The sequence below is a fragment of the Balearica regulorum genome, chromosome 2 (assembly GCF_011004875.1).
Source record: "Balearica regulorum gibbericeps isolate bBalReg1 chromosome 2, bBalReg1.pri, whole genome shotgun sequence".
Classification (NCBI taxonomy): domain Eukaryota; kingdom Metazoa; phylum Chordata; class Aves; order Gruiformes; family Gruidae; genus Balearica; species Balearica regulorum.
The window spans coordinates 148203643-148227511 of NC_046185.1; the positions used below are offsets into that span (position 1 = coordinate 148203643).

General features: G+C 37.6%; 1 protein-coding gene across 1 annotated transcript in view; it reads right to left on the minus strand.

The window, feature by feature from the left end:
- Positions 1–23869, minus strand: part of PIP4K2A (phosphatidylinositol-5-phosphate 4-kinase type 2 alpha) — a 112024-nt gene that overhangs the window by 16186 nt on the left and 71969 nt on the right. The window contains exons 4-5 of the mRNA XM_075746354.1: positions 15314–15466; positions 2621–2767 (exon numbers count right to left, since the gene is read on the minus strand). Coding sequence (XP_075602469.1) covers positions 2621–2767; positions 15314–15466 — 300 coding nt within the window. The remainder of the gene's footprint in view (positions 1–2620; positions 2768–15313; positions 15467–23869) is intronic.

Below are 23869 nucleotides of genomic sequence, written 5' to 3' on the forward strand. Positions count from 1 at the left end.
ATCTAAAAATGTGCATATGTCAAACTAATTTGAAAATGTTACGATAACAGGTCAAAAAGCGGATGAACTGCATCCTTCTGAACGCGAGAGCTGTTTTAAAGAAAGGTGATACAGTAGGTAGAATGCCCAGGGCCGCTGAACAGCTGCAATCACTTGAAGAAGATGTATCATGAGAGAAGAAAGATGGATTAAATCCTCAAACGCTCTACATCTATTGTCCTCCTGACTGCTGGAACTTCTTCCTCACGTCTCATCCTTATTTTGACACTACCACCCTGGAAGTTCAGTTTCCTTGGCAGACTTCTCATCTTTTTGTGCCAATTTAGCCGTATGTTAATGGAATAGCCTATTCTATATAACTATTTGGACATATGCAATACACAATTGAAAAGGATGTCACACAATATAAACACATAAAAATATTTAAAAGATCACAAAGTACAAATAAGAACAAAGCACCTCACAGCAACATGGAAGTCAAAAAGAAGAGATGAGACCAACTCTGGATTCACAAGACTTACAGTGCTTGCCAAAGACATTTTGGATAGTATTTTTGTTGTTTTAAATTTATTTTTTAGCTTAAAACTATTAGACAATATGGTGCTTTCTGAATAAGCTGGAGGTGACAAAAAAATGGCTGTATATATTTCCTTGCAAATTTCTTGGAGCAGGACCACCCTTTAAGTAACCAGCCTTTGTTTATCACATAGTAGCACTGCAAGAAATAACAACTACACACGTGATAACTGGACATTGAAAGATAGGTAAATTAGCTCTATTGTGTGTTGGAAGGTGTGCACTGTGTAAAGAATTGCTGGAATAGAGTCACACTATTTTAAAGAACATGAGAATTCCCAACCACATCTTTTTATGCCATGTTATATTCTGTTTGCAGAAAGAAACCTAGAAAACTTAGAAAGGACGGAGAGAAAAGATAAATGGGACAGTACTTCTTAGTTATTATGTATGGTCCAGCAAGCAGGGATTTCACTGCATTTTATCATTAACGGATAATAAAGCCTGGTAAAAGCCTGACACTTCAGTTTATTGATGATACACCTTTTATGTTGCATTCTGTGCTCCAACAGACTATTGGGCCTTAAAAAAAAGATCACCTGAAAACCAAACTGGACGAAAAAAGTGGATTTATAATAGTAAAAATTAGGGAGATTGCCAAAATTGACATTGAAGTCATTTTAATAAAATGCCTCAGTGGCCAGGAAAATACCTTTGAAATCCTATGCTGATCCGCAGTCTCTTTTTCTTAGTATCTACACAGGTAAAGACTTGTGCTACAAGTGAGCTCTGAGCTGGTGTCAAAAATATTAATGTGTGAAAAAGGATTCTGAACCTACAATCGCAGATGCTGTAGCAATGAAAATCAAGAAAAAGCGATTTATGATATATGCAGTGTAACTACAAATCTGCTCAGCGAAGGAGTTTGTTTGGAAGAATAAAATAATATTGATATTAAATTTAAATTGCAAGAGAAGTTTATCTTTAAAGTAATTCTGTCCAGCTGGACAAAACTGAATACAGAAGCATTCACAAGGGTAAATAATAGCAAAAGCTGTTGACATCATTGCTAAGTACTGTATATCATTTATGTTTCTTTCTGTCCCTTTTTTAATGCATCTGGACATTATAATGCTCTAAAACACACAGAGTTCTCAAATTTGAAAAAAAAAAAAAATCTCTCATGTAAGCTCTGCTGCCAATAATACTAAATACCAAAAAGTCAATTGTTGACAATCTGGAAATCAGGTCTTATAAAACACGTTCAGTCAAGTATCTAACCAATTGGTAGGTAGATACTTGACAGTAGGAAAGGACGGTGCAGTACGTAGCATTACACGTCTTTTAATAGAGAATGCTAAATAAACATCTTAAAACAAGTTTGCAGGTGCACTTAGTGGTTCAACACATAGAAATTAAATGTATCAGAAAGGAGTAGGTTTCTAAGGGGAGACTTTATGGAGGAAATTAAAATACAGTCCCTTACGACTAAGACTGTATTTTGGGCATTTGTTGTTAGCCCTGTATATCAACTATTGGCAAAATTACAATGAGCAGATAAACCTTCTGAAACAAAACTAAAACACATGATAAAAGCAACAGAAATTTTGGTTTTTTTAAGAACCTTCTCTTTTGTACTTGAATTATTTTTAAAATATAGAATGGAATACGAAGCTTTTGTAGTAGTGATGTACTTTGTTAGTAGCATTTTATTGGTTGTAATGATGATGATACTTATTTTATAAAAACCCTCTTCAGAATCAGCTGTGGCTTCCTGTAATGTTGATAAAAACCTATAGTAAGCAGAATTATTACTGTACTTGTGTGAAGGGTTTTACCTTTAACCATTAGTTACATTTAACAAACACACCCAGTTAAATTGCTTTGTTTAAACGCACAATACAAATAAATTTGTACAATTTCTATAAAACCATCCCTCAGTTTTGCTAAACCTAGATGCAGAAGTAAACTAGTCAATGCTCTTACATAACAATTTTAAATTAATTAAAATTCTGAGCAATATTCAAGCATCAGCATAATCTAACATTTATAGTAAAGATTTTCAGCTACTTTGTCAGTTATTTCATCAGCAGTTATTTCTCACCTTTAAATCATATTTTCTGTAAACAGATAAACGATGGCTGAACACATTTCTTGTAACAATCATATATACTTCAACTCCATCAACAGTAAGCCGGTACATGCCCAAAAACTGGGGAAGAAGTGTATTCCCATGACACTCCACAATAAACTGCAGGAGCAAAAGAAAAAAAGAGAAATGAGGATGGATACATATTATATAAATAGGTATTTATACATTTTTAAAGATAAAATATCCAGAAACAACACATTTATTTGTTGAATATATATTTGTGTGGAGACAAACCTTTAAAATAAATCATGCCAAAACCAACTCCTTCATCAGGAGGTTATCCTGCTGTTAGGCTAGTATTTAAAAATTAAAATCTTGAACTGCTTAACTTACAACTTTCGACTTCTATAGACAAACTCATAGAAAGAGCAGGCTTCAGTTGACAGACCTTTCCACTTTTATGGTTTATAAAGCACACCTAATGCAGAAAACATATTGGGTACTGATGTAAAAAAAATAGAAATATTTTTTCAAACTGGATTTTGTCCTCTGTTGTCCCAGATTATATTTAATGCGTACGTTTCTCCATTCTCAATATTTGTTTATTATGATGAACATTTATGGTGCTGTCACCAGCACGGGGTATTATTTATTATCACCAACTTTCTGCTAGTTCCCACATGATGGTCGCATTTCAGGGTCAATACAGTTGAGCAGTGAAGTGCAAGATCCCTGTATTTTTTTGTTTATGAATCATTATATTTCCTTAAGGTCACCATATTCCATTACAAATGGGCTATTAACCTTGAAAAGATTTGCCACCTGCACCTGAAACCTGTTTTTTTTTTAATTTTTTTTTAATTTTTTTTAATCACTTGCCTTACAACTAATCATTCGAATTTCTATTGGAAAGACTACTGGAGGAAGCAGAAAAAGTACAGACTACATTGATGATGAGAACTATAGAAGATTGAATATTTATTCCCAGAATAAAAATGCCCATACTGTAGTAATGCTAAAACCAACTCAAAGACATCCACTCATATTTTGTGGAACCAAGGAAAAGTGAAGCCACAATGATGCAAACCAGCAAAGGACTCACCAGCTTTCCTCTTTCTGTTACTACCGAGTCTCAAACAGAGAAACTTGGAGAAAATGTAAAAATTCAAGCCCCAAATAGGAAACATAAAAACTAACCAGCAGCCAGCTTTTAAAGTGGATCAGCTTTTAAATAGTTGTTGAATATTTAAGCTGCTGTTTCTTGTGTGCCAGAGCAACCTAGTTATTAGAAACATATTATTCTAAAATACAGGACACTTCAGAACAAGTTAACCGAATATGCCATTTCAATTGTTTAACAAAGGTAGTTAGTATTTGGTAACAAATTATATAACAAAGCTCTTGGAACCCTGGAGATTTGGCAATTTTGGGCTCCTCTGCTAATTTTAAGGAATTTCTCTCACTAAATTTATACTGGAATCTGCATGTATCACATATAGACTTTCCTTTTTTAAATGGCAAAATAAAAATGGAATTAAAAGTCCTGAAAACAACCCTGTCTGGCAAGAAACAAAGGGAATGAACAACAAAGATGGAAATCGTTGACTGTGAATTGAACGTAATTTTGACTAAACTCTGACGCACGAGCTCTGTTGAATCTTGCTGGCACGGTTTGGGCTGTAACGCTCCTGCCTGCCTGCCCTCTTGCTGTACTGGAGGTCACAAGCCCCAAAGCAGAGAACACACAGCCACCACGCAGTTGTGTCACTTCACAGCGCTGCATTTTTGAGCTCAAACTGCCTATGAACGGGTAAAACATCTTACGCCGCGGCAGAGGCTCAGCGAATGCAAATCGGAACTTTAGGAAATATGATTGTATGCCCCAAAATACAAAGAAGTTGGTCACTAGAAGGCCACAAAAGCAATATCAGTCCTGAGCAGTGCACAAAGATTGGTCGGTTTGCACCTGAGAAGACTTCTGTACAGAAGTTTTAAGTTGGAGTTCTTGAATTGGAGGACTTTCAATCATAGGGCTGTTACCAACCTCACAAAGTAGTTGTAACGTGTTACAGGATACATAGCTCATTTTGACCATCAGTAGTTTCTCTTAGAGATCTGATCATAAAGTGAAACTACAACTATTAATGCAGAGGTTACAGAAAACTTGTTCAAAACACTAATCCTTATTAGTCAAACTACACTGATTGTTTTGTTATAAACACCAAGTACTTGCAATATACCCTAAAGGTAAAAAATACTTCTCTAATGCTTTATAGAAGGTGGGAAGGGTTGTTCTTGTAAAAACATTTACTGAGCGACTCCTTCTCTAAGATGATCAGGTTCTGCAAGGACAATACAAATGAATCTAGCTTCCAAGAATTTAGTGCCACAGAATTTCAGGCCACTCAACTCTTTAATGGATCCAGCCATTCCTAATCTTATGGCTCTTAACTACAGAATTTGAATTAAAATAAGCACTATCATTCCAGTTTTCCATGTGGGGATCTGAGACACAGAAACTTCATCCAAAATCATACAGAGAGTTTGTGCCACGTGAAGGAACGGCAGCTAGGCATCTCGAGTACCAGGCTAATAACCCCCTGCCCTTCCTCTCAGCTGCGAGGGTCACAGTCTTGACACTTAAACCATCTCTTCAACCCAGGCTAGTGCTAACTCTCCAATTTTAACCCTTCTGGTCCTGAGTGTCCCCAACTGTAAAACAGCAATGTCATTAACAGAGAACATCTGCAACATACCCGCTGTAATAACATAAAAGAAATCCTTTGCTTAGCAGGATACGCACTGTTCTGTATTACGTAACAAAGGAAAAAAGGCAATTAATGAGATTCCTATTTCTAAGTTAGGGTTAGCCATTTGCTAACGCTGTTTCATTTGAGTATTTTGCAAACAAGCCTTCTGAAAGGGCAGTGTTACTAGCATGCAAGACGGGACATGAAAAGCTCTGCTAGTACCGCTCTTCACTTGGGCCGTGTTCTTCCAGATTTCTAAGAGACCTTCCCACAGCAGACCATGTACCTCAACAGTTGTTTCCTACTCGCTGCTGACTGTGGACGCTCGTGCCATTGCAATTTAAAGAAAAGTCCCTAAAATGATTTCAGCGTTTCCTATGACAGCATTTCTTACCCTGATAGGGAGACAAAGGGAAGAGGGAGAAATGCCACTTTCAGTCATCTACAAGGTTGGTCTAGAACTTCCTACCTTTGAAACTATCAATCCCCCATATCTGCATCACAGAGGAGGCAAAACGTGTCATCTGTTTGGGTGGGAGTCCAGCAGGACTTGCACTGGTGACTGTGGTTGGCAGATTTTCAATTTGTCCATCTTGATATAAATGAAGTAGCAATTTAGTCACCTCAAGGTGCTTTTTTAGGAATGAGTTCCTGAAGTTTCCCACTCACAGCTGGAATAAAAGTGAGCCTAGAAAATAAGCCAGTACATTCTTAACAGGACTGCTAAATTTCAGTGAAAGACCTTCACTCCTTTACGCTAACTCTTTCTAGAAAGAACATTAAAACAATTCTATCAAGCAGCCTTGCTAAATAAAACTGTAATACTTAGCTAAAACATTTACAAGTCTTTATATGCAGTAACAAAATCCATCTTTTTTTAAAAAGAGTGTTGTAATAAACACCCCATTAATTTTTGTTAATTCAGACAATTTTCATTTTTCTGCACAGCATGAGGACAATATTACCGTTAACAAGATAAAGTATCACCAGCGCGTTGACATATTTTATCAGCTGTGCAGCATTTCAAATATGTAATTTTCTGAGCTCTCTTGAACCTCATCCTTAATAAAGCTGAAAATTAGTAAAAAATTCTTTATGACCCTATATTCTCATTATTTTTTGTGTAAATACAGCTTCAAGATTCCTTAATAAGAAGAGAACTTTTCCTATCTCATTTTACATGAAAAATAAGATTCTTAGCTTCTTGCTTCCCCATGGTAATGCTAGTAAGATATCAGGATAACTAAGAGATAACATAGCGCATATAATTCATTGGCAAAGAAGTTATGCCATGTTTGGCTCTTTTTGGAAAAACACAGGGTAAAATTCCCATTTCTGCTATTTCTCCTCATCCCCTTAGAGATAATCTGTGGAATGAATTGACATCAGTGAAGATTAAATCCTGAATTATAGCTATCTCAGTTCTATGTAGAAACTCAACATTCCTATTTCTTACAGGTAACCCTATTTTGCAAACATTAATTCAGAAAGACACGTGTTGATTCTCTTTTGCCCCTTTATAGATTATTTTCATGATTTTCTACATCATGATTAAGGCAATCACGCTCGAATTATCAAATGCTTATGTGACAGGTCTATCCTATTCATTAGGATACCTTCATTAAAGAAATTGAATGGCAAATGATATAATTATTTAAAAACATTTTGGACATTGTGAAGGACGAGACATTGATACTCCTTTTTTGGGCTCAACTTTCTCTTTCAACTCCTCTTGCCCACGATCAGGAATGTTCTCCACCAATTTGTTGTGTGCAAGTGTGTTGACGTGTGGAATCACTCCCCAAAAAGGAGGTTGAGAAGTTGTCTGGAGTTGTATCATGTTTCAGAACATTCAAATTATTGCCATTTTCCTGAACCCTAATAATTTCATGGAAAATTATCCATTGGGTACTTATGTGACACATCAAAAGGACTAATTAGCTGAACTACAGCATACAACTGAAAGTTATAGATTTTCAAGGCATATAAAGCTGTTTTCTTCTAGTAAGTCACATAAGAAAAGTAATTTCATTTAAAGCAGCGTTCAATAAATATTTAGGTTTTCAGATACAAGCCCTGTGATTCGCAGCACTACATTTCATGTTGTTTCAGACTTGGGCCAATGTCAACGTTACTTCAAAGAGCAATGTAATCTAAACATCACCACCACGTGTGATTATCTAGGTTGCAGATCTGTTACCAGGAACACAATTCTTGGTTCTACTACAATCGAGTCACTGGGCATGCTGATTTCTTCCAAAAGTGCTATGCACAGCATCAATAGCTTATATATATAAAATACAATAAATGTATAGAAAACATCTGCTGGTGAAACCCAGGCCTCAACAGAGCCAGCGTAGCCAAGTCCATTCTGCCATTTTGTGTAGTTAGATATTTACCTATGAAATTTCCCATCTTTCAGTGAAGATTTTCGATGTGTTTTTTGGTAAAATTTTCAGCCCGTGGTTGTATGGCCCTTTTGCAACATCATCCAACACCCATGCTAACGAGTTTCCCATTTTCAGGGTCACCTCTCCTATAGGAAGCAGTGGGCCCACAGATGCAGGTGAAACGTACACTGTGCAGATGAGAACACATATATTGTCATCTCTACTTTTTCTGCTTCTCCTGCTTTTCCATATCAAAGCTGTTTTATAGGTCGGTTGTCTTAGCACAGGGCAGAGGCCACTTTCTGTGTGGCCTCTTGATTCGCACAAGGAACTAGCTGAAGGACTTTTTCTCATCTGCATTTCTTCACAAACCTCCCATAAATCTTCACCTCTTACTACACTAGGACATAGAGAGTTAGGGTCATCATTCCATGGTATGCATCCTTCTTCATGCACATTTGTGTCTAAATAATAGTATATTATATTGCCTTCCTTTGCCTTTTTACCTACTCTTTCCCTTCTTTTTGTAATACATGCCGATGCAACTTGAAGAAATAGGGGGAGCTGGAAGGATGCAAGCCATTGATAACCTGTGCAAGTAATGACATAGAGGGAGGATGACACAAACTTAAATGTAGGTCTAGCTTTAGCAACCTACCAGCTTGATCTCAGCCCATCTCAATGCAAATTCCTAGACACCCAGTCCCCACATTTTCTTTTCTGGGGTATTCTCCAGCCTATGTCATCAAAAATTCTGTGACAAAATTGCTTTTAGCCTACAGTAACATTTTTCTATCTATTTATGATTTTAATGTTTTCTCTTACCTTCTGCTCAATAACCTTGTGCTATTCCTTGATTCCTGTGCAGCCCTGAACGCCTCTCTCGGTGCAATTTCCCCCCTTTTCACCTTATTGCCTATATTTTTTCCCCTATTATTTGCCTCCCTGTTTCTTTCATACTTTTTTGTCTCCAGAACCTAAGGCTATTTTTTTCCCCCTGCTTTTGTTTTCTCCTTTATACTGTCGTCTCCACTTTCTAGCTCATTTTATTCTTTCCTCTCTTCCCATTCACTTCCCCATCACTCCGCTGTTTGCTGCCGGTAAATGGGCAGTCCCTCTCCTTCACTGCTATTCACGATTTCTGCTGGTTGCCAGGGAGACAAACAGGCAGTGCAGTAGGTGTCAGTTCTGCATACAATTACCTGTGTAGGGAGGAGAAAGTGCAGTCAACAGGGACAGACACCTATAGAAAACCTAGAGGGTACCTACACTCATGAGTAATTTTATACTGGAAGGCTTGTACATTAACAATTTCCTCTTGGTCACCTACTTTGAGATAGCTTCTCAATTTCTTTTCTTTACTGAAGTCACCTGGGTGTCAGCACTGAGGAATAATAAATCCCTTTTGAAGTGCATTTTAATGAAAAAGGAAAAAGAAAAGGCATTCAAAAGGTGCTGGATTTTTTTTTGAGACACTCAAGTCGCTTTCATTTATTAAAATTTCTACCCTGCCCATCATCTGTTCTCAAAGAGCACAGGACTCCGCAGTTACACCAATTTAAGGTTTAAAGCAAGTTTATCTCACTGGGAAGGGCAAGGTTGGTTGTGACATTTTGGAAACTAGAACATCTGCCTACAGAATTTTACTCAACTGTCACAGATTTCTGGCCTTGAAAGTCACATTTGTAGTTTAGAAAATATCTACATGTATACTAATATCTATGATAGTATATTCCATATTTTATGTAGAGTGATAGAAGGGTTTGGGTTGGAAGAGACCTCAAAGATCATCTAGTTCCAACCCCCCTGCCATGGGCAGGGACACCCTCCACTAGACCAGGTTGCCCAAAGCCCCATCCAACCTGGCCTTGAACACTTCCAGGGATGGGGCATCCACAACTTCTCTGGGCAACCTGTTGCAGTGCCTCACCACCCTCACAGTGAAGAATTTCTTCCTGATACCTAATTCTAAATCTACCCTCTTTCAGTTTAAAGCCCTTACCCCTTGTCCTATCACTACATGCCCTTGGGAACAGCCCCTCTCTGGCTTTCCTGTAGGTCCCTTCAGGTACTGCAAGGTGCTATAAGGTCTCCCCGGAGCCTTCTCTTCTCCAGGCTGAACAATCCCAACTCTCAGCCTGTCCTCATAGGAGAGGTGCTCCATCCCTCTGATCAGCTTCGCGGCCCTCCTCCGGACTCTGTCCAACAGCTCCATGTCTCTCCTGTACTGGGGCCCCCAGAGCTGGATGCAGTATTCCAGGTGGGGTTTCACAAGAGCGGAGTAGAGGGGCAGGATCCCCTCCCTCAACCTGCTGGTCACACTTCTCTTGAAGCGGCCCAGGATACAGTTGGCTTTTGGGGTTGCAAGTGCACATTGTTGAGCTTCTCATAAAACAGTAAACTTTTTGCACAGGACAATACATCCAAAGGAAACATATAAACAAAGCTTGAATATATGCTCAAATTAAAAAGTTTTCCTTTAAGAGGAGGCAGGATATTTATTACTTGGTTCCTTAAACATAAGGTGAAATCCTGGCTACACACTTATCACAGATGACTTTGCTGAGCTCTCCTTTAACAATGCCAAAGGCACAGGTAGGTTTAACTCCATTTTTCTGGTCCATGCTCTTGGGTTCAGTAGCATAGGTTTAAAACACAACTGCACTAGATTTGGAGATTTTTCAAATGAATATTTTATTTTGCTCTCAAATACTGTTTAAGTATTTTACATGAACACGCTTGTTTAACTTACACAGTTTTAAATGGTCGTACTACATCTGTGAGTCCATACAGCAACTGCTTTTCTAATATTTGAAAGCCTGACCCATTTGAGCATAACAATGGTTCTAGTGCATTTGATAAGTAAATGATGTTCAGCTGAAGTAACACCCGAAGAGTAGCAAGAAGCATTCTACTAATAACTGATAGTATACCAATAATCTAATCAGCCCAAACCAATTGCAAATTATCATTAAAATGTGACCAAGAGCAGTATTTCACACTACGTATCAGAAAATATTACAGTAAATGCCTAGCATAGAAATTCACAGCATGATAACCTAACGTCATATATATTCATATTTACCATACCACTGAGAAACCTAGCTGGTTCACACTCTAGGCCATTTTGTCTTTAAATGTAGATAGAAGGCTGGTCCATGCACGATGGACTTTAGTCATAAATAACAAGGATGCTTTGCAACTTTAAGCGTGGAGAAAGACATTATTCCTCCTATTTGCTTAGAAGCAGTGGGCTCAGTGTTTTGTTGTTTTTTTTTTTTTTTTTAACTTTGCAAAAGAAAATAATGATCTCTAGTGTTCCTACTCAGTACTAAAAGCGTCAGACTCATCTGATGAGTTGACAGAAAGTGTCAGTGTTTAGACTGAAGTGTTCACCATCTGTCTGAGGTTGTGGGCCTGACTGCCGCTAAAAAAAAAAAAGGCATCACATCAGACAGGGTAAACGAATGAATGCAACTTGTAATTTTGGATAGCAACTATAATTTACAATTGTCAGGACTATTATTTACAATTCAACAGTTTTAATCTAGAATTGCTATATATACTTAAATGCTGTTTCTATAGTAACTTCTCCTGACATTCCTTCAAGCCTGGTTCACTTTTCATTATTTACACATTTCTAGTACGCAGTCTTAGGCTTGGAATTTGATCTTTTTTGTTTTACTCTTGAATTTTTTTATTTTAAATAGTGGTAACAATACAGTAAATCATGATGCACCTAACTTGGTTACTTTTGCATAACGCCACATGATATTCCAATAGAACTCTACCCAGAAAGGAGATAGCTAATAACTCAGCCAAACTAACTTACTTTATTTTCACTCCTAACAAGTTACTAGCCATTCCGTTTCCTGAAAATAACCTGATTTCTCTAAGGTGTACAGTCATGTCCATTATATGACTTTGGTTAATTAAAAACTAAGCAATCTAGACTTGGTATTTTTAGACTTACAAATGTTTACAGGCTACGCACAATTCCTCCTCCTTTTGTAAATATTTAAGTATACCGACTGTGTAACTATAACCTCAGTTCCTCACAGCTCCAAAGAACAGACAGCATATTGCACCTTCACACCAATGGAGAGAGGGAGGATGGAAAGAATCGCATGGGTTTGAACTATACATCTCCACGATCTCCAGTTACTGATAAACTAACTGTTATTTCTACTTTCCGGGGCAGTCTACATGCCTCTAACCTTTTGGTGACTTCACAAAAAACCACTGGTACTTGCAGTTAGATTTTGGAGGTGCTCGTGGGAAAACTGCCCTGCCAGGTTTCTCTGCTGACCACACTAACTCCCACATGGCTCATCAGTAGCTTTGTAGTTCAAAAAGGTGCAACGAGAATGACAGCTATTTTGCAAGGGCCAGGGATGAAGACTATTTTGTTGAATGAAGAACGTATCCAGTCTCTCACATGTCTGACCTGACATGGTCCCCTCCCCAGTATTCTCTGTTTAAAGATAGCTGTCCTCTGGTATTTATTGTTAAGTAGTCCAAGTAGTCTTGGAAAATGTTTGATAAGGCTTGTTTTGGTCCCTGAGCAAGGACAGAGGTTCTTCCAAGGTCTAGAATAATTCTATCAGCTTGGAGTTGTTAGCCTTAATAAGGAAACAGGTGAGTAAATATTATGGTTCAAATGAAACTCATTCAGAGTTTCAGCTTGGGAAAGAAACCTGGAATGAATTTGTAGAGGGGGAAAAAAAAAAGCGTGAGAAAGAAAGAGGGAAGAGATGATCTGTCATAAATGGCATTAATTTCACTCAATCATGTCAGAAGTAACTGGAAGATAATTACTGCCTTCTTGGGCAGGTGAAAGAGGGTGCAAGATACCAAGGGTTTAGAAGTTATGTTCATAATGGATAGACGATCTAACTTCAGGTCCTTTGGAGGTATTTGATCTCTAACAAGGGAGAAACAGTCTTGTAAAATTCACATGAATCACCTCCCCAACCTTCCTGAGAAAGGTTATTCCTCCAGGACGATCCCTGCACCACGTAACTGGTCTGAACATGTCTGCACGCTCCCTTCCTTGGAAGGCTGAGCCTTTCAAATACAGGTGTGCTCTAGGAGCAGCCTGGCACAGGGCATGACGTAAGGGCATGCCACTAAAGTCCCAAACACAATCATACCCGGGCTGTGAAGCACAGCTAGTTGGGCCAGAAATTTTCACGTGGTGAGTGCTGCTGGTGATCAGTGAACTGAAACTGGAGAAAAGTCAGTGTCTGACAAGTCCACTGAGAAGCGTCTGAGAAGTACTACTGCAACGATACGATCCAACAGAACCGTAAAGTTACACCCATACCAATGGATTAGATGGGTCTTGGACTGTCCTCTGGCGTCAGTTCTAGTTGGAATGGAATAACTCACATCCAAATTATTAAGTTCGCCTCTAAAACAGGATGCTCATTTTCAAACCCCAAGTAGGAATAGTAAGTGGCCTGAGTTAGTACCTTGCACCTTGCCCAGAATTATTTGGGAGACAGCTAGCTGGCCCAAAGCAAAACCACAGTAGGGACCACCAATGAGCTTGAGTGCCAGCAGATGTTATCTGGCATTGCTTTGTTTGCTAGTAGAAAGGTAGTCTAAGGACAATTTGTGTGGGATGACTCAGTCAAGAGAATTATTAAAACCTTTCCACCAGGACAACAGGTTCTCTAGACTTTGTCAAGCAGGCTAAGATAAGCTTTACTTGTCTGAAAAACACCTAGAGAAATAGGAGGACAAGCTGCTGTGTCTAAGGATTCCAAGCATTCCACTTCCAGCAGCAACACACAGGACATGGTATCAGCCATCGCCAGAGTTAGTGGGATTTAATTTAGATTTTCTTTAATTAATTCTAACAATTTTGTTCAGTACATCACTGAAGATACTGAAATTAAATTATTTCATTAAAAAGTCCAGTTATTAAACTGCCTTTGTATTTGAGTTCTTTTGCATTTGCAACACTGTGTAAAGTGCTCAAGTTCTGAGAAAAAAATAAATACAAGTTGTATCTTTATGAATCTTTTGGAGGCACCAATGAGAACTTTCTTATGTGGATGTTTTTCCAGTAAAAAGTGAAATTAGATGCCTGGTACAGATAACTTTCAGATCATTATTCCTTGTAACTTAGCCTATTATGAACCCTGATGTTTGAAAGCATTAATGAAAAAAGATTCAAAGTTATTAAGTTCATTCATGTTAGCACTGTCTTCATTGACACACTTGAAGGGAGATGACTGTTTTGAAAAGCAATATAACTTTTCAGCTGGATTAAGTCTCAAAATCTGGATCGTTAATAATAACTTCTAAAGCCAAACATGAAACGGATTAAAACTTTAATTCTGCTAAACTGCTTCACAGATCAAACCCTTTCAGATCAAAGCTAAAATTCTAAGTTTGAAAATGCTAATAAAAAATAAACCCTGAATTACGATTAGATAATAGTTTAAAATTTCTCTTCGGTAAAATCTTTAATTAAATGATGGTCTTATGAATGTTTCTGATAGTGACGATATTTACCTACGCTAAAACACACACACAGTGGTCCCACATGTTATTTAAACAGAAGAACAACACACAGAGAGAGTGCATATCTAAGTCACCGAAGGCTTCCCAACCTACTGTAGACTTGGAGGGCATTCAGAGATCTCCCTTCAACACATGAAAAGCAGAGAGGGAGACAGCCAAGCAAAAAATAAACCACCTAAAACAACAACAAAGCAGACCCAACCCAAATGTCCTGAAGTCTTTACCTGCAATCCCAACCCACGGAAGTGAGGAAGAAGATGGAAAGAAGGATAAACCCCCCTCCTACTGGGTATCATATTTTAGATGACTTTCAAAGGCTCTTCTGATTTCTGAAGCTTTAGAGCTTATTCAAACAGATTTGGGGCTAAGAATATTAACACTGATTTTATTAAGGTTTCTCATATTTCTCAAGTTCTGCTTCCCCCTGTGCCATCCACACAAATTATACACTGGCACAGTATGACAGCTATCAAGGCTGATTTGAGGGATCTCCACTGTTCACTTTTGACTTCACTGTTTACAGAAATTCACATTGGCAAAACCTGGTTTTTTATTAGCAGGAATTTTACATTAATTATATCCAATTTTTTAATTTCTCATACAATACAACTGTAAGCATTTGAAATATGTTGTTAGTGAAACACAGAACATTCAGTGATCAGACCAGGAAGAAAGAGGGTCATCTGCACTGTTCATATACAACGCCAAGCCAGTCCAGAATAAAGTAGCTTCAAGCCTGGGAGTCCACTAGCTGAAAAAGCATCCTCCTGGTAAGGTGAAGGAGCGTATGGCTTTCAAGTTAGTATCTCTGTATCATGTAGACCTACCATTTTACTTAAAACTAGCTTAGGTATTTAGAAAAGTGCAGCCTTGTGAGTTGCAGGTATACAGTAAGTTGCTCGTGCAAAAGGGAAAAGCCTGAAGTGACTCTTTTTCAATAATTATTAATTTAAAACTTAACAGTCTTAAACAGATTAGCATTATAATATTTAGGAAGAGATCCCACACCCTGATAATAATTAGTACATTACCTGATGGTATTTCTTCAATATGTTGTGCATTTCTGCTACATCTTCACTTGTTATAGTTTTGATGATATATCTTTTGTCGTAAGATGTATGAAAGCGGGCACCACTGCGTGCTTGGGAATCATTGGCAAGAGGTGCGCTTCTTGTCAATGAATTCTGTCAATTGATTTAAAACAAAAAAAAGCATCAAGTCAGACAAAAATATGTAACTTTTAATTAGAATATAAACAATTTACTTTTATTTTTAATTCTTTTCCAGTATATCTGCACCAAGCTGAATTCTGCAAAGCATGTAATCACAGATGGCATTATCTTGACAAATCACTTCAAAAATATTCTGAGAACAAAAGAATGTTTGGGGGGAAGCATTGACCATCAGTGGTTCTCAAGTAATTCTCAATTGAATGAGAATTTATTGCACTTAGTTACGTACACATCATCAGCTTTTGGGAAGAAAACATACGGTCATTAAAAATACAGAAGGAACACTGTCTTACACCATAGTAGCTATAACTAGAGGATTCATCTGTAGTAATAGTATCACTTTAAGACTGAACAGGATTTGCTCTTGAGCCAGCGTGATCTGGTACATAAACAAGATCATAGCAAGATTTCCGAGTTCTAGTACCAGAGCTATTCCAATGTTTTTGTATCTACTGTTAAGCAAATAATATTACTGCACAGTACCTCCTTTCGAAATATAGACCTACCATCCTGCAGACTCAAGAGGGGAAGATTAGTTAATGATTGTACAGTAGTTAAAAGAAAAACTGCTAGAGATTAGTGACCTTTACCGGACTGAAGCTTGAGACTACTTGCGCTTCCACAGTAGCAAAAGAAGCCGCCTGCTTTCTTCAGAAAAGTATACACATTAGATTTGTTCATATTTAAAAACAGCAAAAATAAATTAGACAAAGTATAACAACTTGCTTTTGGCTGGAAACATCTTTATCAGTAAGAGTTTATGCCAACTGTTACATACTTGAATTACACTATTTTTTTAAAAAAAAAGTAGTAACAGCAGTAGTACAGCCATGAGAAAACACACCATGTGTACTTCCATAAAAATGGACCATACTCTGAAAAGATTAAACAAGTTAATTACAGACTGCTGGAACACATCTGTGTGTATGAAATCAGCTTGCAGCACCCATTTGGTACATCCCTACTGGTTGCAGAAACCCCCAGCTCCTGCTTTCATTCCTCATTGTACCATACTGCACAAACAGCTGTTACCAAATTGAAATACACTTTCCCCCTTCAACGCTCACATAGCACAATGTTCTCCCTGCTCAAAGAAAAGCTATTTTCACAGAAAGTTTTAATAATTTTTTTTATATAATTTGTAAACATTGCAGATTCCTAAATAGCAAAAGTTCAGCTCCAGTGTCTACAGAATACAACGCGTTTCTGCGGTTTGATAAGCACTGTGAACTAAGTCACAAAACAGATTTACTCTGGAAGAACAATGATGCTTTCAGAAAGTAATTACAAGTAGGCTCAGTCTACCACAAGCAGGTACCAATGCCACAAAATTTTATTTTTATAGGAGCTGTGTCTTATTTGGAAGTTTTACCATTGATGAATCTATTCACAAGCTCTATGGACTTCAGCAGGAGCTGAGCATGCAGATTGAACTCCAGTGACAGTAATTATTATAAAGTAATAACCTCAACCAAGAGATGAGGGCAACTATAGCCCCAATTTAAGAGGGCACTTGAACACATACAATTACATCTCCATCTTTTAGAGACCCATTGATTTCAACAGGTTTTTGACACAGTTAAATCTTACCCCACATGTGGGGTGCTTTCTGAAATCAGTTTAACATGAAAAACATTTTCCCCACAAGGTTACTCTGTTGAACTGAAATACTCAGGAGTAGTAGGAATAACAGTAAATCACCTAAAAGCACACAGCTCTCCAAGGTCTTATCAGAATGAAAGCCTTAATTATGACACGTAGGAGAAATAAATCCTTGCGCACTTCTCCCTGTATATTTCTAGGCTTACGCAATGAACTAGAATCATTACTAATGGCTATGATAACAAGTGATGCATTTCTCCATTATCCTCTCTATTCACTAAAGAAAGAAATGATGAGGGGACTGGAGCATCTCTTGAATGTGGAAAGGCTGAGAGAGCTGGGTCTGGAGAAGAGAAGACTGAGAGGGGATTTCATCAATACTTATAAATATCTAAAGGGTGGCTGTCAAGAGAAAGGGGCCAGACTCTTCTCAATGGTGCCCAGCGACAGGGCAAGGGGCAACAGGCACAAATTGGAACACAGGAAGTTCCATCTGAACATGAGGAAAAGCTTCTTCACTGTGAGGGTGACCGAGCACTGGGACAGGCTGCCCAGAGAGGTTGTGGAGTCTCCTTCTCTGGAGATATTCAACACCCGCCTGGATGCCATCCTGTGCAACCTGCTCTAGGTGATCTTGCTCTAGCAGGGGGGTTGGACTAGATGATCTCCGGAGCTCCCTTCCAACCCCTACTATTCTGTGATTCTATGTGGGTGCTCCCCTAGTGTTAATAAATAATTTTTCTAGACTGATGAGAACAGAGCTTCAGGGACAACCATTGCAGACTCAGTTTCTTCTCTGCACTGGCTTTTAGACAGCCAATTTTAACAGATGCGAGTCCTGATACCCCATCACTTCACGTGGTATTGAAGATACTAGAGAACAGAATGCAAGTATTACTGCAGTTTTCTTTACCTGTTTTCAGATGTTTCCCACTGAAATTCATTTCCCACCATTTCACCACTGGAACGTTTTTATGTACTCATGAAGTCTATTCAAGAGAACAGGTATCATAAATGGATCAAATTTTCTTAATGCTACACTTCATATCAGTAGTCCATTAATTTTCAAATTGAATCAGAGTTACACTTAGAAACCCTCTCTGTTGTAGAGTCAGGACTTGGCTTTATTTCCAGGGCACATATTTAATAGCTTAAGATGAAGAACTGATATTAGAAGTTTAAAAAAAAAAAAATATGTGCAAATTCAGTTACCTTCATCACAAACTAAAATATATGATGTAACATAATAATTATTTTTAATTTTGAAAAAAGCTAAAGCATGGGTAATCATCAGTGTATGTAGCGAATTAAACTACTGCTAAGTTATTAGGCTGTAATTCAGTTAGCAATAATAAAGGCTACTGGGTAATTATTTGTTATTGTTCCTAGCAGAAAAAGTTGCGTTATTCTGAGGTTAACTATTGCAATAAAGCAGTAACTACAGTTTTCTGAATGTATTTTTCCCAGAGAACTCTAGTCTTCAAACTGTAAGCCATGTGGTATAAACCTTGAAAGCAATTAACCTGGGAAGTGAGGCGGGGTGGAAACAAGTTATTTTGCTATAAAAATTTGCAAAAAAGCATACTTGCTAGTCTGCCACTGAACCTCTGAAGGAGGATGGAAAGAGGAAGATGGAAAAGAGGACCTCAGCATTATTCTCCAAAATTTCAAATGCTCTTAAGGTATATTTTAACATTCTTCATCAAAAGACTTGTCAGATTTGAGTGAAATTCAGACCTGGGAATACTCGGTATGAATGAATTGTCTTGCTAGCAATGTTTTGACTGAGGTAAAACAAATGGGAGATGTTTCTTCTCTAGACTTTTCAGTTGCTGAAACTCAGTTACTAATTCTGTGGCCAGAAAGGGATAAAAATAACCATTTTTTATTTCAAGACCTCTGAATGCTATTCCTATAACCATTAACTCTCTTAAAATTTGTCTCCTTTTGTCTTAAGCTCTATTTGCACAGGAGAGCTCTTCTAATTGTTAGGCCTTAAAATAAGGTTCTTTCTGCTTTCCAGGAACCTCTTTTTACCCCATCACTAACCAGGGATATGTAGCATATAGGTACATTTATATAGCAAGCCATCAAAACAAACACAAATTTAATCAGATTGTTCCCCCCCCCCCCCCCCCCCGGAACATGATACTTGATGCATTTAAAATATGGACAGCATAGCAATAAAACTTAAAAAGAAATAGCAGCTGTTACACTAAGAGAATGAATCAACTAATACTCCTTTCATCATGTGTCTTACTACAATTCAGGCTAGACAAAAAAATAGAAACTAGTCAGATTCAAATAGAAATTAATACATTTAGTCATATTTTAAATCAACTGGAGGTAACCTTGTCTGATTTTTTTAGATTCTTGTTTTTTCTACCAATAGCTGCTTTTTCTAATGGAAATGAAATCTGCCTGATTGCTAACTATAATGACAAGTTAATTTGCAAATACAACTATCATAACAAAAATGTTGCTAACGAGAATATAACACATCTGTAGATAATTATTTAGCACACAATTCACTGTGTCTTAATGCTTTAATGGGTTAGAAATGGTGATGCATTTATTTTTGAGTAGATGGCTATTTTATTATTAGTTATCTATATCAAACTTAATTAAGAGTGCATACAGCTATCATTTTACCACATGCATATTAATTTGTTAGAATAAACTAAACTACCTCTAAGCCTAAACAACAGCTAAGCAGCACTGTTACATACATGCAGAGATAACACAAATGCCCTCTCTAATACTCTGACTCTAGTAATAAATTGGACTTTAAGATCAGATGTTTAAACATTAAACATGTTTAAGATAAAAACAAACTCTGATGAAAATCTTTGATGCTTTATTTTTACTACCTCTCCATCCCTGTGATAACTCTCTCAATATAATGCTCTGTTCAGATACAAAATGTAGTTCCTTTGAGCTTTGAAAAAAGGTGGAACACAGAGGATATCATTAATACTATTTGCTGTGCTTTATTGTGTTACTTCCATAAGTTTATTTAATAAAGTATGGTATAAAAAGCTGAAAAAATAAATCTAATTTCATCATATTGTGCTGATTACTAGTAATTGCATTACCATTTTCTGGTGCTGATAAATGCATGGCTGAGTTTTGTTTGTGGACAGCTTTATTTATAATGGTTAACTCTCACTTCTGTGAGCAGAGAAAAGTTCAAATTCCTTCTCAAGTAAAGCTTCTAGTTATGATGCAAAGTATCTTTCCTCTCAACTATACTAGTTATATTTGTTTATAGTTAGAATCAGTCTTCAGTAAAATACATATACTGTTGCCTGATCATGACAACAATGAATATTTAAATAAAAAGATTACAAGAATCGGCCTGCATTGGCAAGTCATCATTAGCAAGTGAGATCAAGGAACAGGTTCACTGAAAGGATCAAACTAGAAGAGTTTACGGCCTTCAAAGGGAAAACCATATAGCTATTTAAAAATATTTTTAAAACACTATGTCCCTTTTGATGTAGGTAAAGCTAACTTATTTGACTCAACACTGTTAAGTATAAATCGAAGTATTTTGTGCCCCATTCAACCCTGCCAAATACTAACAAACTGATAGTACACGTATTAGAAGCGAAGAGATTCTTTGTTGGAAAATGTTTGTGTAAGTTAACACGCAAAATGGTCAAGGAAGTCCTGCACTTAAGCCTCTTTAAAGCACAGCCACTAGTAAACCTATAAACTGGTAAGAAATCTCAGACAAATACAAGTAACACCACATGTGATGTCCAATATGCACTTTACACCAAAAAGATTGTGGTAAGTTTGTGGGGTTTTCCCTTTTAAAATCAGATTTTACACATATCTAGATAAATAAAAAAAGTTTAACTTATTCTGGGGTTATCTAACCCAAGTTTTTAAGCCAGTCACCTTTATCTTAATACAGACAATAATAAGAAACATGTAGTAGTGCTAATCAGACAGACTGAAAATATGCATTTATTTGAATCGTACTGCTCTGCAGTTCAGACCGCCATCGGACTTGGCTCTTAGTGCCAAATGCAATTTTGTAAGACAGGACATGGTAAAACACTCCCGTGATCCAGATGACTTTTGCCAGAACACACAGATACTTTTCAGTGATGATTTATACAAAACCCTGTGTAAAATGAGTTGTACTATAGACATCCGTGCACAAATGCCTTGGAAGAAAAGCTGATTGAACCTGCCTACAGAGAGCAGCGTTGGGGTTCTTCCTCGGCTTCCTTGTTCAGCACCAAACTCAGCTAAGGGAGACCCATCGCCGTTCCCAGCGACAGCATCTCCTTCTCTATCTATCGTCGCCTGGGAAGGATATCGTCTATCGTGGACTGGGAAGGAAATAAAAGAATGAAACTCGAGCATCTCCCTTTTCCGAAAAGGGAATATAAGGAGGTTGAGGGAGGGGGGAAGAGGAGAGACAGAGAGGGATAGATCACGGCAAATACCAGATTGAATTCCCTCTGGCTCTGCTTCTTAATTAGGGGAAGACTAAGTGGGATATGAACAGATGGGAAACGAGCCACTCCTCACTTAGCACAGATCTATGAGCCACAAAGCCAGAACAGGGAGGACAGCCTTCAGATACAGACAAAAAAACGCCCAACTCTTATCCTCCAAAAGATACAGGTTTGAAGATCTAACAACCCTTTTACCATCACTTATGCTACCTCACAGCACTTCCGTATTGTGTCAGGAAGCAGTGGGGCACATGTCTAGCTGTACAATATTGGAGCATTAGTCATAAGTTTAAAAAAAAATCACCTGCTTATATTATAGCGTTAGTGAACGCAAAACTCAACGAAAAGAGGGTCACAGTGCCCTGTCCCCTTCAGATTTTCCCAGCCTTCCCCAACTCCACCATGGTGTGCCTCAGTCCTCTGGCACAATTAAAACATCTGTCAGCCACACATACCCTGTTCCACTTAACAGCTTCACTTAGCAACTCACTGCAAGTCTCCCGCTCCGAGTGTGCGTGTTCTGCCAATTCCCCATTCGCTTCTCATTTGTGAAGTTTTAATCTTGTGCCTGCTGGTTTTTTTGGTCTCAGGAGAAAGAAAAGGTTTTGTACTTTTAAAGTGTGAATACTTTTATGAGGTCATTTAAAGACTACGTTAAATTACTTGTGTAATTACTTACACAACTGAAGACACATTTAACATGCCAAGCTCAGGGATACTTCAACTAGATAAATTTCTCTTTCACACACCTCCCCCACTCTCCCAAATAGTTTCCCTCTGAGAAATCACTGGCTGGAAGTCTCACTACCCTTACATAAATCAATATAAAAAATATCACCTATATTGCACTGAATAGCAGGCAACCAGAAATACTCATCTGGTCTTTGGTGCTGAGAAGCTACAAATCACAAAGAATTTGTCCCATCCCACAGAATTAATTTCTGATAAAAAAAATAAAAATACAGCTTTAAACAGAAACTGCCAAAAGCCACACCACTTGCTAGTATTTCATTTCCCAAACAGTTCTGATACAAAAAGTTAATCTGCACACCTAAATTACATGTCATCATTTCACCCAAGAACAGCATATTCTTTAGTAAATGAACTGAAAGGTTATTTAGTTTTACTATAGACCCACTCTCTTCCCTCAGCATCTCTTTCCCAAACTCTCAATCTGTGCAGTTTTATTTCCTACAGTAAAAATATATTAGGTAAGGGAAAAGGTTTTTTCCACAGGTGCTATTAGGATCTGATCCACAATTCTCTGAAGTTCACAGGAGCTCTTCTGGAGCCTTCAACAGAATTTCATAAACTAGAATCCAACACAACCACTACCCATTAGAGGCCATTTAATTTCACCCAGCCATTCCTAAACTGAACTCCAGTCTCTGCCTTTGGTCAAGGTACAACTTCCAGAAATGCAGTCTTGATTTTTGCAACTTCAAAAGACCAAGATTCACCATTGTAGTTTTTACTAGTATTTAATCATTTGTGTTGCTGAAAAGGCAAGTCTAATTTTGAATTTGAACTATTTCCTTTTCCAGTCATTCCTATTTATTCTTTCCTAAAGTATCTAGCATTGTTTTTCTGCAAGGATACTCACATACTACTTACTTCTCAATTCCAATTTTTGCAAGTGCAGCTTGTCACTCTGCCTCTCCCACCACAAGGGATTCTCTACATCCTTAAACTCCTTTGATGCCATTTTCCTGTAGTTTTTTCTATGTCCAAGTTTTCAACATCCTTTTTTAAGATGACTAGCATCAAAACTACATATAGTATTAGCTTCAGGTATAAAATAAACAGATGTTAAATAAAGTAAGAGCTCTTCCTGGTCTCATTTTATACCTTCCAATTTATCCACCCCAGGGTCAGTTACTTCGTCAAGACCTCGCGCCAGTGCTAAATTCTTGTCCTCTTTGCCCTCTTATACCTCCCTGGACGCAGCCTTCCCCTCTACTTCTGCACTCCTTTTGATCCACGTAACTATTCATTTGACCATATTAAAAGGCATCTCATTTGGACAGGCTCAGAATGCCAGGCAAAGTGGTTTTTGTACAAAATCCTTGTCTTTATCCCACTTTGCCATTTGGATGGATTTTGTATCTTCTGCAAGTTTTCACTATGTGAAATGTCAATTGCCCATTGACAATTAGATTTTGACTGTTGTCATTTAATCATTTATTATTTACATAATTTTGATTTTTTTTTTTTTAAATAAAACCCCACATTAATTGGCATTTTAAAAGTTAAAGTCACATAATATCAAGCCAAATAC